This window comes from Myotis brandtii, unplaced genomic scaffold, assembly GCF_000412655.1.
Source record: "Myotis brandtii unplaced genomic scaffold, ASM41265v1 scaffold332, whole genome shotgun sequence".
NCBI lineage: Eukaryota > Metazoa > Chordata > Mammalia > Chiroptera > Vespertilionidae > Myotis > Myotis brandtii.
In genome coordinates, this window is record NW_005362797.1 from 885,827 (window position 1) to 903,770 (window position 17,944).

Below are 17,944 nucleotides of genomic sequence, written 5' to 3' on the forward strand. Positions count from 1 at the left end.
AATTTCGTGCACCAGGCCTCTAGTTTATATATATAAAAGCCCAAGTGACCATTACAACTGGATAACCAGATGACCAGACAGCAGCTATGATGCGCACTGACCACCGGGGGGCAGATGCTCAATGCAGGGGCTGCCCCCTGGTGGTCAATGTGCTCCCACAGCTGACCTCCCGTGGCCAGCCAACCTCCTACGGTCCCTCCCTCCGGCTGGCCCTGATTGGAACTGGGCGAGATGGCCCCGATCGGCCAGGAGGGAACCCACCAATGCACGAATTTGTGCACCGGGCCTCTAGTTGTAATATAAAGACTCATAGTGATTATGAAAAGTTAATCAAGTGAAAAAGATGTATTTACAATCACATATTGCCATTAATATGACTATTTTTAGTAAAGGCCAATTATTTCGTTATATCATCAAGCAACAATAAATGTGTTAGACAAATGACTGAGGTAAGTTAGTCAAGCTGATAGGTGTGCATGTGTTTATAAGTTATAAAGGCTCAAACTGCAAGAAAATGTTTGCCACTCTGCCATACTTTTAAAAATTTATTTTTTTATTGAATTTTAGAGAGAGAGGAAGAGAGAGAGAAACATTGACAGGCTTCCTCCTACATGTTCCCTACCAGGGATTGAGCCTGCAACCCGGGCATGTGCCCTGACTGGGAATCTAGCTGGCAACCTTTAGGTGCACGGGACTATGCTCAACCAACTGAGCAACACTGGCCATGGCTCTGCCATTGTTTTGAAAACCCCAATCAGTTCATATCACAACCAGGGGTATTTTTCCTGTTGACTTCCCTGGTTTGCCATTTATTCTCTTACTAGAGGCCCGGTACACGAAATTTGTGCACTGGAGGGGGGTGTCCCTCAGCCCAGCCTGCACCCTCTCCAATCTGGGGTCCCTCTCACAATCCAGGATTTCTGGCTCCCAACCGCTCTCCTGCCTGCCTGCCTGATCACCCCTAACCACTCCCCTGCCAGCCTGATTGATGCCTAACTGCCCTCCCCTGCTGGCCAGTCGCCTCCAACTGCCCTGCCCTGCAAGCCTGGTTGCCCCCAACTGCCCTCCCCTGCTGGCCCAGTCGCCCCCTACTGCCCTCCCCTGCTGGCCCAGTCGCCCCCTACTGCCCTCCCCTGCTGGCCCAGTCGCCCCCTACTGCCCTCCCCTGCTGGCCCAGTCGCCCCCTACTGCCCTCCCCTGCTGGCCCAGTCGCCCCCTACTGCCCTCCCCTGCTGGCCCAGTCGCCCCCTACTGCCCTCCCCTGCTGGCCCAGTCGCCCCCTACTGCCCTCCCCTGCTGGCCCAGTCGCCCCCTACTGCCCTCCCCTGCTGGCCCAGTCGCCCCCTACTGCCCTCCCCTGCAGGCCTGGTCCCCCACAACTGCCCTCCCCTGCTGGCCTGACTGCCCACAACAGCCCTCCCCTGCCAGACATCTTGTGGTTGCCATCTTGTGGCCACATGGGGGCAGCCATCTTGTGCGAGGTCGTGATGGTCAATTTAGGCATATTACCTCTTTATTATATAGAATTTCTTGAATTTTAGCAGATCCCAGAATGTGTATATACTTTTTCCCCAAAAGCCTCCACTATGAATAATTCAATTATCACTTTAGTCAGAGCAGCAGAAAGCACAAATTGACTGTTTCTTAATTTAAAATTCTCTATTAATGGCACCCCATTTCCTGATCCACAGCCTAGCTTTCCTTGTAGATCTGTTTTCGTATTGTGAGCTATCTACAATTGTTAAACTTTTATATGTACAACAGACCTAACATGATCTGAAATTATTTAGATAAGACAGCTTGGAATTGTCACTTCATAGAAATGTTATAAAAGAAATATTTCAGGTCTCACCTCTTTCTTAGCTTTCACCCTAAACATTTTCAAAGTTTACTCTGTGGCTATGACACTGAGGTCAGTCTGCCCAAAGGGGGAGCTATATACTGCTAGTAGTAATTGAGATAATTTTAGACGTTACACAAACATTTTTATTTTAATAGAAACATATTTATATTTCTGATGGTATCAGAAATTATACCCATTGAATTATATTTACAAAATAGCCAGAAAACTCACACTAATTGGTCCTAATTGGTCAGGAAAAGAATATGCACATTTGGCAGGTCTAAGAAACAATGATTTAGACTAAAATGCTGTGTATTGTCTCTGCATTTTTACCATTCTTACTAGGATAGAAAACGGTCTTACCTGAGAAATCAACAGCACAGACACCATACTGGTGGTAGCCCTTTAATATAGACAATGGTTTAATGGTCTCTGTATCCCATATGTGAATTGAGGGATCCCTACCTACCTACAATAGAAAGAATTATAAGTTATTTTATACAAATTATTTATTTTCATATCTTTCTAAGAGGAAATACAACAGATTTTATAGTATTTTTTGTGTGCTATTGACATTTATCAAACGAAAAACATAAATTAGACTGTATCTGTGACTGTTTTTCTGATGTTTGTTGAAGAGCTAATGAGGCTAGGCTCAGTGTTTCTAGCAATATCCTAGGACTATGTGACTCCTAAATCTTATCTTATGCTTCACCAATAAAGATAGTGTGACCGGGCACCTACTATTGGCAGTGTTCCTATGGGAGATATAGTTAGCACTAAGATATTAAGGTAAAGTTTGCACACTCAACTGTGTGCAACAAGGTATTTTCACACTGTGGGACAAGAAGATATTTTCAGTTAAATAAGAACATCTGGTAATATATGGTTAATGAAGGTGAAAATGTTGGGAAGAAAATCATGGAAGAGATGATACTTGACTTGGGCCTTGCAGGTCTTGAATAAAAGAGAAGCAAGCACTTCGAGCCTCGTACAATGCTGTAAGCAGGGATCAGAGGGGTTAAAGCACCAAGCAGGTACACAAGGCTCTGCATAAACAATTTCACTGCAGCACTCTATCACCTACCTTTTAATTTGGTTTATGACGTTTGCTAAAGCACAGGAGAACTATCAATCCCCTCCCCGCTCCAAAGAAGTGCCTTTATTTATTTACCGAGCTTAGGAAAGGAAAAGAAACTAGAAAAAGGAAATTTCAAAACAGGTCTTCAGTGAGGGCCCAGTGCAGTGAGTGGTGGGTCCAGCTGGAGTCTTGCCCTCACTGGTGGTCACTTCCTGGGTGAGAGAACAGTTCTCCCCCAGTCTCTCTACTTGTCCCCTTTGGGCCCTAGCGACTGGCCCAAACGACTTCTCTCTCGGTCAGCCCTGTCGCCCTGCGTCAGCTTTCATCGTACAGAATTTCATAATTGCCAAGAACTTCCTTTTGGGGGGACTTGCTCTACTTAAAGTTTGGAGTTTCACCATTAGGGACCACAACGTTGAGGGTGTTGTTAATCTGGTTATACTTAAGGATGTGATCCTGGAGGTGAGAGATGGCCACATGCTAACCTCGATCGGCCAGGGCTTCAGTCCGTTGTCTATGAGGAGCCATATAGGATGATGCCAGTTGCCCAGTCCCCCACCCAAATTATATCCTAGGAAGTATATTTACACAGTGTTTAAAGCTGGACAGAATAAGGGCTTTACTACTTATTAGTTTTGAAAATTATTTCATTTCTTTAATCCTAAAATGCATTTGTACACTGGAGAAAGTGGTTTCACTCTCCTTGAGCTGAGAATAAAATAAATATACTTTAAGAAACTAGTAAAGTTCTGACATACAGTAAGAATCTATAAACATTACCCCTTTTCATCCTTCTCTAAGAATGTCTATATAGAGAGGTATCAGTTAAGAGTTATCTTAGTGCTTTTTATTTCAATATTCCTGCTTTGTACTTTGTAAACTTGAAGAGGTGCCTATCATGGTTGTAAAACAAAAGCATACTGATCCTGTCTGTCATAGAACATTTGTTAGGTAACTTATTATCGTATTTTAGATAACCTAAATAAACTGTATTTCTAGTCTTTATGTTTTCTGTAATTTTTACTCACAAATTTTTAAAAATATCCTCACAGAAAGAAGATAAGCCAGAGCTCTTTAGTTCCAAATGCAAATTAAAATAACAGTAACTAAACCTCTAAGGAAAACTGTAGGGGAAAAGTTAGGGTAGATTTTATTTGTAATATGAAAATAAAATCCCATTCTAAAGAATTCTTCACTATTTTTTTGTTGTTGTTCTCAATCTTCACCTGAAGATTTTTTTCCCATTGTTTTCCAGAGAGAGTGGAAGGGATAGGGAGAGACAGAGAGAAACATCAATGTGAGAGAGATACATCAACTGGTTGACCAGAATCGAGCCCGCAACCCTTCAGTCCACGGGCCAACGCTCTAACCACTGAACCAAACCGGCTAGGGCCGTAATTCTTTACTTTTTATTTCCTAGAATACAAAAGATAGATTTTTAAAAAGTGGATTTACCTAACTTTAAAGCCAAACGAAGGTCTAACCCAGGGGTCCTCAAACTACAGCCCGCGGGCCACATGCAAATACAAATATTGTATTTGTTCCCGTTTTGTTTTTTTACTTCAAAATAAGATATGTGCAGTGTACACAGGAATTTGTTCATAGTTTTTTTTTTTAACTATAGTCCGGCCCTCCAAGAGTCTGAGGGACAGTGAACTGGCCCCCTGTTTAAAAAGTCTGAGGACCCCTGGTCTAACCTATCTGACCTGTGTTAACAGTTTTTCAAAAGGACCTACCTGGCCTGTTGCCACATAGTCTTTCACAGGATGGATAGCCAGGCAGAGAATATCATCATCATGACCCAGGTAAAAGCGCTGTGTGTTCTGTTGTCGATTATAAATGACACCCACTGCTGCCACATGGTACACAATTTCACCAATTTGAGTATAAAACAGATTACTTCGACAGTCATAACCTCTGTAACTAAACATAGAAAACATATAACATGAACTTTGGCCTTTATCTGATAAATATGGACTATATAAAGGAAAAGTAGGTATACCTTTTGGGTCATTCAATTTCTAATTTTATAAGATACTAAGCCATTAAAACAAAATACAAAATCTCAGGTCCCATAAACTTTTATGAATTGCTCTAATTACAAATAGCTAAATCCAAGCTACACTACTGAATTTAAAAAAACTCAAGGTGGAGGTAAATGTATATAGTACACTACTATTTGCATTTAAGTATAGTACTAAATTTGTATATCATAAAACAAAAATAGGTGCTTTTTATAAGTGAAAGGGTACAGAAAAGAATATATATTTGTATATTATCTGTACATGCATAAATATTTCTGGAACTAAGTAACAGTGGTTGTTCTTGGTGCAAGGAAATGATGACTGGAGAGGGGGAGGAAAAGGGGGGGGGGGGGGGGGGGGGGGGGGGGCGCGGGGGAGGACACATTGTTGAACTATGAGAATACAATATATATTCCAAAAATAAATTTAAGTAATTTTAAGATATTATACTCATCTGGAAAAAAGTAGTCAAATCTTCTTAAAATGGTTATTACAGTTCCATTTATAGCAACCTTTCTTTGCACTTCAAAGAAAATCAATTCATAAAATATAACTGCATGGCAATACTGCCTATTACCATGAGAGAAAAAATACTTTTGCTAAATAAATCCTTTTTGAAATTCTTGAAAGCACTATCACTGGGTGAGGAGAAAGAAAAGAGTTGGATTGGAGAATCTGTTGTTCCAGGATGAAAGGTGAGACCTGTACTGCCAAACGTCCTCAGGCAACCCAGAAACAGTATTTTATCGAAATTAAAATTTGAAGGCCAAAATGCTCAGGCCAATTGAATCCACAATATCATTCCAAATCAGACATATGTAGAGGTGATGATACTCTCTTACATTTTACTACTCATTTGTTTAAAGACAAGGGATCCATTTCTATAAATATAAAGCTTTCATAAAACAAATTAATTTTTTATTTAATAGACACTTACACAGTGCTTATTATGTACCAGACAACTTCTAAGTCATAACTATTTACTTATTACTCGTCATCAGAACACTATAAAGTAGATACTGTTATTTCCATTTACAGATGGGGAAACAGAGGCACTAAGAGGTTGTGTGACTTGCTCAAAGTCACACAGCTAATAAATGTAAGCCCAAATTCAAACACATAAATGAAAAACTGTTGTTTTATACCCATGAACAAAGTGTAATCGAATACTATTTCCTGGAGCCCGCTCTCTTCTTTTAGAAGTGCCACTTTTTTGTTTCTCTTTGTATTGTTCTTTAAGCTGAGGTAGATCTTCTTTGTAAACCTTTAAATAATGTAGAAATGTTTTTAGAATATATATTAACAAAGGTTTTCACAGATTCCTAATGTAACTTTCAGACATTGTGTTTACTACTGATTACTAAAGTTTTAACAACTGTCTTAAATAGGAAGGTACTTTATGAAACTTACTTCCTTGGGAAGAACTAATTTATATTTTCTATGTAACACTGACAAGTGCATATTTAATGTTCCATGATTTTTTTGTACTTCTTAAGAGAATATTTTAAAGGGAATAAATAGAAGTGTACTGTGACAAAAAAGCTATAGGTAAATAAAATACAGGCACACTTAATCTATCAAGCACTTACTATCAAAGAACACTTCACAAAAGTTTAACTTCTAAAGAGGGAAAACAAATGGCCACATATTTCTTGGAAAATTAAAAACCACAAAAGATAATAGATGAGTAATCAACAGGGAGTTAAGAGGAAAAAGAAACTAGACTTTTTCAGGGTACAATTACCTGCCGACGGTAAGTGAGCTGTGTCTCTTGTTCAATTTCAGAATCCAGTTCTGGAACATCAGACAGATCTGAATCTGATTCATCACTATTAGAGTCAGCAAGACTTTCTGTAATTTTAAGAAATGAAACATTACTTAAGAAAGATCCATTTTCAAAGCAGCACTGTAAAATTAATGATTAAGAGCTGACTGTGCTGACAAGCCATAAACACTCAGATGAAATTACCCATTCAAGTGACACAGATGTCAGTAAACTGTACTACAGGCTACTTTCCTCCCTACTCACTGCAAACTCAATAGCTCCTTTAAGTACCCGCACTCTCCCCAATGACTGCTACATCAAATTTAAATGTCTGTGCAAATATAAGTGAATACAATCTATAATTAACATGAAAATAATCTAATCTATAATTAGCTAGAAAATACTATGATTAACAGATGAATCGACATTAAATAACTTTTCTTTGGGGAAAAAAAAAACTATATACAGAACCTAGATACCCATCTCCCATAGGATACATTAAATGTTTGTTCTGCCAATGTAACTCTCTTCATCCATCATTTCATAGATTAAAATGCAACTAAATCTACTTTGTATTCCAGGCTCTGTGAAATCTGACTTTAAGCATATAGACCTGACAGTCTAATTTAAAATTTCCAGTAATAGAGGAAGATCAAGATGGCGGCATAGGTAAACACCGGAGACTGCTGCCGCAAACAACCACTTCAAAAATACAACTAAAAGACGGAACGGACATCACCCAGAACCACAGGAAGGCTGGCTGAGGAGAGACTCTTCAACTAGAAGGAAAAATAACAGCACACCGAGGCTCAGAGGAGGCGCAGTGTGGAAAAAACTCAGGTGCGGAGGTGCGCGCGCAAAGCGGGCTGGTGGCTGAGAGCGCGGTTGTCGTTTTCGGTCAGGGGGGAGTCTCAGACTCTGAGCTCCAGATACGGGCGAATCGCTGGGGACTCGGACCCAAACGGGAGAAGCGGGAGTGTCTGGCATCAGTTGGAAGGCAGCTTTCCCTCCGAGGTTTGCAGCGGTTCCGGGGGTTCTGAGAATATAGACCTGACAGTCTAATTTAAAATTTCCAGTAATACACTATACCATAAGGCTAGATTACATTTCAACAGTAAAATGTTATTTGGGGATTACTGAAGAGTTATTTGACAGAGAAATTGTCAGGCAGTGAGTACTGCTACTCACCTTGGGGTGCTATGTGAAGAGCATCTTTTAGTTTTCTTTCAGGAATAAATCTCCACTGAAAGACGGCGTGATCTGCTCCACCGATAGAAATAACCCACTGATGATCATGTGACCATCTGACATTAGTTACGTGAGCCGAATGGCCAATATATTTTCTAAACTTGGCCCCTATAACAAAAAATATACCTTTCAATTGATAAACAAATGCCAACACAAAAAACCACCTCAAAAAATAATTTCTATACCTGAACCAATGCATCCTTCTTCCATTATCTTAATTATGATAAAAGGAAAATGTTAATTCAAAATTTGTTGGATAAACAAATATGAGTCTACATCAAGGGATGTAAATCTTTGTTCTACTGATTCACAATATAATTTAATAGGAACCACAGGGCTGGGAGGCATGATCTTACTGCTTTGAAAAAAGCCTGCAAGCCACAAGATCAATTGATTTCATATTAACATATTTGAATGTTTTGCATTGAGGCCTTTGGTCTTAAGTGACATTGAAACCAGTCTACTCCACCCCCCACCACTCTCAGCCCCAGCAGCCACAGGATCCTTTTAAAACTTCAGTCATCAACAAAATACTAGCAAACCTAATAAGCAACATATAAAAAGGATTACACAACATGACCAAATGGGATTTATGCCAGGAAAGCACTGGTTGATTCAACATACAAAAACTAATCAATGTAATATGCCACATTAATCAAAATAAAATATGCCCAGTGGTTGTCCCAACAACTGTCCTTTATGGTCATGTTTAAATCTCTACGTTTTGTATACTATCCTTCAATATGAGTTTGCCTGGTGTTTCTTCATGATTAGATTCAGATGCCATTTTTGGCATAGGCAGTGTTGGGTCCTTCTGGATATATCACTTCAAGGGGCTCCGTGCTATCACTAATGATGCCAGGTGATATCATCTGGTTAAGGTGGTATGCACCAGACTCTGTCAAGTGTAATGGAATTGTTTTACTTTGCGGTGAGCTTTTTAAAAATGTGTAATGGAAACCATTTCTGTGGATCTAAGTTTAGAATACATTCTCCATATCCTGCTTAAATAAATCTGGTATTTGGCAACATATACACAATCCTGTTAAAGCACACTGGGCAGCCCAGCCGGTTTGGCCCAGTGGATAGAGCATCGGCCTGTGGACTGAAGGGTCCCTGGTTCGATTCCAGTCAAGGGCACATGCCTGGGTTGTGGGCTCGATCCCTAGTAGGGGGCATGCAGGAAGCAGCCAATCAATGATTCTCTCTCATCATTGATGTTTCTATTTCTCTCTCCCTCTCCCTTCCTCTATGAAACAAAAACAATCAATCAATCAATCAATCAATAAAGCACACCGGGTATATAAGGTTTGGCTTCATTTTGATAACATTTTAAAAAAAAACATTAAACAAACAAACAAACAAATAAATAAATAAAGCACACTGGATATATAAGGTTTGGCTTCATTTTGATAACATTTTAAAAGTTTTATGTTAAGTTACAGAAGGCCTGCATTACTTATGGATGCACTTTCACATGCATCTAGGAAGCGAACACCTCATAGGCAGGGATCAACAACATGGCATAGCTGGCAGCACCTGGAACTCACCACTTTAGAGGCACCACAGAAATAATCACCCTAGGCTTTGAGGAAAACTGGGCCCTTATGTTGGAATCAATGGACTGCATATTTGAATAAAATGACTTCAGCTGTTCCCATAATCACCTTTTACTAAAACTGCATTTAACATTTGCCCAAAGCTTTTAACAACCAGATTAAAATTATTACTGCATCTGCTATAGATGGTAATGCTCTAGAAATACACTCACTGCACCTAATATAAAGCCCCATACAACAGGAGAGAGCTCTTTGTAAATTCAAACCTCTAAAAATTTTGCTTTCCCTGAGTAGCAAGTTGGTTTCCAGGAAGCTCACATTTCATTTTGATATTTAACTACTATTGTTTCCTTTATTTCTTTTTTACTGATGGGAGAGAGAAACACTGATTCGTTGTTCCACTTATTTACGCGTTCATTGATTCTAGTATATGCCCTGACTGGGGAATCAAACCTGCAATCTTGGTTCATCAAGATGACGGCCAAACTAAGTGAGCAATCCAGCTGGGGGCCTACTGTATTTTTTTTATCTGGTTTTAATACTATGGTATTTGCTCTGGTACTAATATCTTATTCATACAATTATTTTAGTACTTATGGGCCTGTTATAAGCTGACTCAAATACTTTATGGAACAAGGCATGAAATAAATGACAAATACAGAATTTCATTTATTCCCCAGGACTATGAAAAAAATGATTAATATCATCATTTTAGAAGATACCCAAGAAAAAGAGATGATATATAAAAATAACCCCTTACATCTAAAGAGCAAAATAAAGTAATGAAACAGGAACAGACTCATAGATACTGAGATCAGACTGACGGTTGACAGAGGGGAAGGGGGTTGAGGGACTGGGTAAAAAAGGTGAACGGATTAAGTGCAAATCGGTAGTCACAAAACAGTCACAGGGATGTAAAGTACAGCATAGGGAATAGTCAATATTGCAATTACTACGTACAGTGCCAGGTGGGTACTTGAAGTACCGGGGGGGACTACTTTGTAAAGTATATGACTGTCTAACAGTTAGACTCTAACCACTATGCTGTACACCTGAAACTAATACAAACAATATTAAATGTAAACTAGAATTGAAAAATATTTTTGTTAATGCTCACCTGAGAATATTTTTTCCCATCGATTTTTAGAGAGTGGAAAGAAGGGAGGGAGGGGGACAGAGAGAGAGAAAGAGGGAGAGAAAGATCAATGTGAAAGAGACACATCACTGCTGCAACCCAGGCATGTGCCCTTGACCAGAAAACTGAATCTGTGACCCTGTGGTGCGTGGGCCGCCACTCTACCCACTGGCCAACACCAGCAAGGACTATAATTGAAAAAAATTTTAAATGACTCAATAAATGAATAAATCACTGCCTTCAAAGTAAAAAAAGAGAAAATAACCCTTATTTTTTCCCCATGACTATAGAAAGTAAACAAATGGCAAACAACATATATTAAGGATTCAAAGGAAAACACACTCGCATGTGAGACCAACCAACAAACGAATAGATTCCAAACTATGACATGAACTTGTACAGTTCACTACTTCATCAGAATTCTTGAGAAAAAGACATAAGAAAATGTCACCTAAAAGATATATGTTCAACGAGTTGCATAAATAAAGATAATAAACCATAAGAAAAGAATAAACATCAGTGTACAGTCTGACAATATGAAGCAATTCTGGAAGTGGGAAGAAAAATGATTCTTAAAAAGAAAGAGATAAAGTATTAGTCCATTCATAATATATGAATTCAAAAATAATTTTCTAATAAAAACATCATGTGAAAAAAAGTTAACATGGCAATAATTTTTAATTAACAAAATAAAAAAGCAGCTAATTTTGTCCATTTTAATGCAACTTCACCAAATTATCAATGCACATATTTTCAAAAATATAAACCCTCTATTTATCTCAAGACTAACTTTTTTGCAAGAACTTAAAAGTCCTATAAAATAGTACTTTGAAAGAAAAATTACCTTTTCTTAAACAAGGATATCGAAATAATTTTACAATTCCATAGTCATCAGCTGTAACTAAAACTTGTCCAATATAGTTTCCATCTACTGAATTTATATCATTAATATCTGAATACTTGGGCCAAATTCCATTTACTTCAAGGCCTGAAACACATGTCCATGAAGCCCAGTGAACACCTTTTGTTTCATCTTTATTTGTCACTTCTTTACCTCCTAAAAAGAAATCAGTCTTAATTTAGTAAGTTATTTCATTTGATTTTTACTAAAGCATAAATTGTACTGATATCATGGTAAACTCCAAAACTTTTAATAGCTTCCCACCCTGGCTAGGTGGCTCACTTGGTTGGAGTGCGGTCCTGTACACCAAAAGGTGGTCAGGGCACATACCTAGGTTTCGGATTTGATCCCTGGTCAGGGGGCATACAGGAGGCAACCAACTGATGTTTCTTGCTCACATTAATATCTCTCCCTTTTTCTTTCTCCCTTCCTCTCTCTGGGAAAAAAAAAATCACTTAAAAAAAAACCCCACATGTCTGTGGTTGAGGAATTAAAAAAAAAATTAAATAGCCTCCCACTCCACTTAAAAATAGAACCCATGAACAGGTTTGTAAATATGGTAAGAAGAGGAGAGAATAAAATGCTAGAAATTTTTAAAAAGCCAAAATTATACTGATTCAGAGACACACACAGATTTAACTGGATGTAGCTTAGAAGGTTCACCATGTGAAGAATAAAACTGAACCCTATTAAAGTCATGCTATAGATTAGTCACAACAGGGTAAGTTAGAAGAAAAAGCAAAAGCTCTAAGAAAGTGACAAATCAAGTATTCAAAAAGAAACCTAAGAAGGTACATGGTTGAGAAAAAGAGAACTTTTGAAAAGGACTGGGAAGGAAAGACGAGTGGGAAGTAATACATTTACATTCGGTAGCAGGACTTTAGGATTGATTCAATGTTCATTACATACAGATTGTTAGTAAACACTACTGAGATGCATTAACTTAATTATGTAGTTGTATCAAATTAATTATTGCAAAAGTGACTAATTCACTATCATACTAAATAAAGTACTAAGAATATTTTGCTCCGTTTTAAATCTCTTTTTAAATCTTTGATGAAAACTTTTTCAAATTTAATTTATTAGCTTATTAATATTGGCAACCACAAATACCCAAACAACTTAAGGTTAGACATTTGTAGCAATTATATAGAAGTTCCACAATAAAAATTGCATTTTTGACTTCCTAATACACACAAGGACTTTACCATATACTGGTACAATACACATGGTATGGAATTCAACAAAGGTTCTAGATCAAGCATGTCAAACACAGAGCTAACATGGGCCAAATAAACGAGGTATGTGGCCCATGGGCCACTAGTTTGACCTGCTTGTTCTAGATCCTCTAAGCCAGCGGTTCTCAACCTGTGGGTCACGACCCCTTTGGGGGTCGAACGACCCTTTCACAGGGGTCGCCTAAGACCATCGGAAAACACATATATAATTACACATTGTTTTTGTGATTAATCACTATGCTTTAATTATGTTCAATTTGTAACAATGAAATTGGGGGTTAATGGGGGGGATGAGGACACATTTGTATTAACTCTTTGTAATATCTTAACTAATAAAAAAAAAAGAAAGAAATTGGGGGTTACCACAACATGAGGAACTGTATTAAAGGGTTGCGGCATTAGGAAGGTTGAGAACCACTGCTCTAAGCAATAAAGCTTTAATTAAGAACCAGAAAGACTTCAATTAATTAGGGCAGCCTTATGGAAAAGATCATAATGCCCAAAATATTAACTCAGGTCTTCACTGATTTCTTATAGTCAAATGTAACTGAACTCTGTTTCTAGTGAAATCCTAGAATAATTTACAGGCACTAAAAATCTATAATTTATGAATAATGTATTAGAAATTTTTACCTGGCATCCTATAAAAAAGTCTTTTACCATTTCCATCATTAGTCTGCAAGTATCTACTGTCTGAGGACCAGTCCAGATGAGTGATGAAACTAAGTGATCCCACACATTCCCCCATTTTTTTGTAACGCTGAGAAACTCCATAAATATCAACTGAGCTGTCGTTGCATCCAACAGCAAGGTAAGTTCCATCTGGTGAATATTTTAACTCATGAATTGCCTCTTTCCTATCTTTAATATGTACAACTTCCGTCATATCTCTGTAAAGAAAAAAAACATTAAACCATATGAAAAAAGTCACTACAGAATTAGTTCAGTTTCCAAATGTGTGTAAAATGACTGTGAGGCTGTATCAAGTATTCATAACCAATAAAATAAATGTAAATGAGACAAGTAGTATTAAGGAATAATTATTTTGCTGAACAGAAATATATAAGTACAATATAGTTGGAAACAGGTGAAAAATGCTAAATTTCATTTCCTGAATTACTTCAAGCAGTTTAGAGATTCAGATTAACTTTATGGAGCCATACAATAAAGGAAATAAAGTCGCAAAATTTTATGTTGAAAGAGGAGTCAGCATCTCTACAAACTCAAAAGTACGAGAGAACAGGATGTGTCTGAAAAAGTAAAAGATATTTTATACGTGTTCAAAGAAAGAGATTGAGGTAGAAAGAAATAGGCTGGAGAGATGGGCATTTCAGTCTATGTTAACTACGGATTATGAATTTTATCCTAAGGACAGTCCAAAGCTTTTATCATACTTCAGAAAGAGGAGGGATGCAAACAAATGTGTTAGGCATCACTATAGCTGTAGGGTGAAAAAGGTTTTGAGATAAGTAAAACAGGAGGTAAGGAGACCAGCTGAAATACCATTGCACCAAACCAGGGAGGCAAAAGGAAGAAATGAATTAATGGTTTCTGGATTGGGCAACTGGGTGGATGGTCCTCACCAAGACAACAGTGTGGTGAATGCCGGAGGGGAGGTGGGGGAGGAAAGAAGGGGATAAATGATGATGGACAGAGACGTGTACAGAGACGTGATGTGAAATAGAATTGTGCACCTGAAGCCCATATAATTTTGTTAATCAGTGTCACCCCAATAAATTCAATAAAAAGATTTCATAAATACTTATCTATACCTATCTATAATTCAACACTAGATGTTAATTGCTGTAACAAATTCTTCAAAGTAGACCCAAACAAAGGAAAAACAGAAGGAACTTTTTTCAAACAACAAAGCCATTCAGCCATTTTTAAAGGCTCAATGTCCATCCCACCCCCTTCAATGACAGAGGAGCATTACTGAAAATCACTACTACCAAGGAATTAAAAGTCAGGACCCAAATTTAGAGTTCAAATTTTAGCCATTAATCTATTAAGCATTCTTAACCCCCAAACCAAGGTTTCTGAGTTAACTTAATTTTCTGACAAAGCATTTTATAAATATATTTTTATATTTAATGAAACTAATACCGGAAGTATACGTTAATTAAAAAGGAAATGGTAAAACAGTAAGTATTAGAAAATTACTATCTGCTTCTGTTTCTCCCCTAATACCATACCTTACTCTAAGTACAGTGAATGAGCCATCCTTCATTCCAAGGGCAAGATGGATTCCATCTACATTTACAGCTGCACAACGAATTGGTTCTTCCATATTACACCTTGCTATTAATGCATGATCTACTAGGCTCCATATCCTGTAACATTTAATTAAAATATAAGAATAGTTAACTGGTGTATGCTTAAAAAATAGACTCTATGAAAACATTTTGGTTAAAATAATAATCTCATTTTAAGATAAATCTAGATTTTAACTGTATACTTCACGGAATTCTTATCCGTGAAAACAGAAATACTGTTTATGCTTAAAATTACAAGAGGGGATAGAATCTTTTATTTTAAAACAATGTAATGACATTAATTTTTTAAATAGATGATTTCTACCCTGATCAAAGGGGAGATCTAGATATAATATAGTGGTACAGGGCATATACTTTGTATATAGTCTTTCAAATTAAGACTATGCAAACTGAGTCTATTCCAGACTCTAATGTTAAAAATCTACAACAAAAATATAAAAAGAAAATACCCATTGTTTGAAAATTAAGAATTATACTTCCAAATAACCTAAAGGACAAAGACAAAATCCTAATGAAAAGTAGTTACTCTTTTGAAGTAAGTTATTATAAACCTGTTTTATACCAAAACTTATGAGATACAGCTGACACAGTACTTAGGAGGAACTTTGCAGATATTATAAAAACAAAGGCAACAACTTAATGAACAGGCATCTACCCCAAAAGGTTAGGAAAAGATCAGTAAAACTAAGTAGATTCTTAAATGTTTTTCTAGCAGCATCATTTAAAAAAACTATTTTGGCCCTGGCTGGTTTGGCTCAGTGGATGGAGCGTCAGCCTGCGGACTGAAGGGTCCCAGGTTCGATTCCGGTCAAGGGCATGTACCTTGGTTGCGGGCATATCCCCAGTTGGGGGTGTGTAGGAGGCAGCTGATTGATGTTTCTCTCTCATTGATGTTTCTAACTCTCTATCCCTCTCCCTTCCTCTCTGTAAAAAAATCAATAAAATATATTTAAAAAAAACTTCTGTAAATAAATCAATAAAATATATTTAAAAAAAACTATTTTGTGTGTTGCTGTCTTATAGGAAAAATGATTCTGTATATTTTTATATATCCAGGGAAATTTGCTAAATTCTTTTTAATTCCAATAATTTCTATCTTCCTTTCAATTTTCTACATATACAATCATAATACCTACAAACGAGAGTTGTTTCTTCTCTTACAATCCAAATATCTATATCACCCTATACATAAACACATAAATATTATATCATACATATATATTTGGCCCTACTGTGCTGACAAAGACTTTTACTCTACAGCTGAATATAATGGTGAGAGTGGAAATCATTGTCTTCCTGATTTGAAAGGAAAAACTTCAAAGTTTTAATATTAATATCTCATGATAGACATGTGATAATTACTGAAGACCTTCTATGTTCTACCACAGGGATCAGCAAACCAGAGCTGGTGGGTCAAAGGGGGCCCACTGCCTGTTTTTGTACAGTCTGCAAACTAAGAAGTTTTCTTTACATGTTTAAATGGTTGAAAAAAATGAACAGAATAACATTTTGAGACATGAGAAAATCATATGAAATTCAAGTCGAAATCAAATCCGTAAACCAAGTTTGATGGAAACAGCCACATTTGTTTGTTTACATATTGTCTATGGCTGCTTTCACACTACGGAGGCAGTGCTGAGTCACCCTCTGCAAAAGAGACGGCCGACAGTGTGTGACCTATCACTTTGCACGCTCCTTCAGCGCACTAAATTGACACAGTTATAATTTGATAGAATTTTGAGTGCCACCTGTATTATCATATGGTGACAATATATTATGTTTAATTTCTAGTACATACCCATCCATGTCAGAACAAGAAAACAAAACAAAACACAGAAAAGTAAACTTCGAGTACTGCATTTTTAAGGCACATTTTTAAAGCTAATTACAAATTATACTGTTACTGAATTAGTAAAGCATTATGTTTATTTTGCAATGACACAATAGCTTTTTAAAAAGAATACAAATATGTGTTATTTTCAGACTAAGCGCTCATCACAATATGTTCAACTCACAGGAAACCAATGGTCAGAAAATTTAAAACAAAATATCTCATTGCAGCAGAATTTCTTTAAAATTAAAATGAGGTTTCCACAAAAGTAAGTTTCTGAGTGGCTCATTTGTTAGGCAAGCAAAGAAAACTGTTTATTAGTAAAGGATTAACTAAATTATTTTGAATGGCAGCAGCTGAAGAAATGTGTCTGTAGAGAAAAAATAAAAGACTATTAGCTTTTTGGTGAGAACAGTTTGCTCAAGGAGATGATGAGAGTGTTGGGAACAACACCAACAACTAATTAAGAAACAAGGAAAATAATTTTAAGTGGTTGGTTTTCCTTGAATTTTGATAAATCCACAGATGTTATGGATACTACTCAGTTGTTTATTTGAGGTGCCAATGCCAAGTTTGCAGTGATGAACAAATAGCTTCTATGAACAGTCTGTGTGGAACAACTGTAGGCTAGAATATTTTTAAAGGCATTAGTGAGAAAGCACTAATCTGACACCACATAAAGTGGAATCAAATGGTGGTAAAAATATGGGGGGATATGCCTCAGACTAGTTTATAAAGCCTGTGAAAACAGCCAGGTGTTTCTCCAGTAAAATGGGTTTATTTGACTACAAAGAAGAATTGTAACTGGAACATGTTGTCTAATGGTGAACCACACACAGTCCAGAGAAACAAAGGAGAGGAAACTCATTTATAAAGGAGAAGTTGTGGGAGCTGTTATAAAACAGAGCTCTTCCCACCCTGGCACATGTGGCTCAGTTAGTTGGAGCAAGTACTGGTACACCAAAAGGACCCGGGTTTGATTCCCAGATAGGGCACATACCCAAGTTGTGGGTCCATCTGCCTACAGGAGGAAACAGATCGAT

At 37.4% G+C, this 17,944-nt stretch overlaps 1 protein-coding gene across 1 annotated transcript in view; it reads right to left on the bottom strand.

Moving 5' to 3' along the window:
* The window catches only part of EML5 (echinoderm microtubule associated protein like 5), a 102,717-nt gene that overhangs the window by 62,611 nt on the left and 22,162 nt on the right, over positions 1-17,944 (bottom strand). Inside the window, exons 8-15 of the mRNA XM_014543665.1 lie at positions 14,990-15,127; positions 13,428-13,684; positions 11,500-11,712; positions 7,902-8,069; positions 6,693-6,799; positions 6,094-6,212; positions 4,661-4,847; positions 2,207-2,312 (exon numbers count right to left, since the gene is read on the bottom strand). Of these exons, the coding sequence (XP_014399151.1) occupies positions 2,207-2,312; positions 4,661-4,847; positions 6,094-6,212; positions 6,693-6,799; positions 7,902-8,069; positions 11,500-11,712; positions 13,428-13,684; positions 14,990-15,127 (1,295 nt within the window). The remainder of the gene's footprint in view (positions 1-2,206; positions 2,313-4,660; positions 4,848-6,093; positions 6,213-6,692; positions 6,800-7,901; positions 8,070-11,499; positions 11,713-13,427; positions 13,685-14,989; positions 15,128-17,944) is intronic.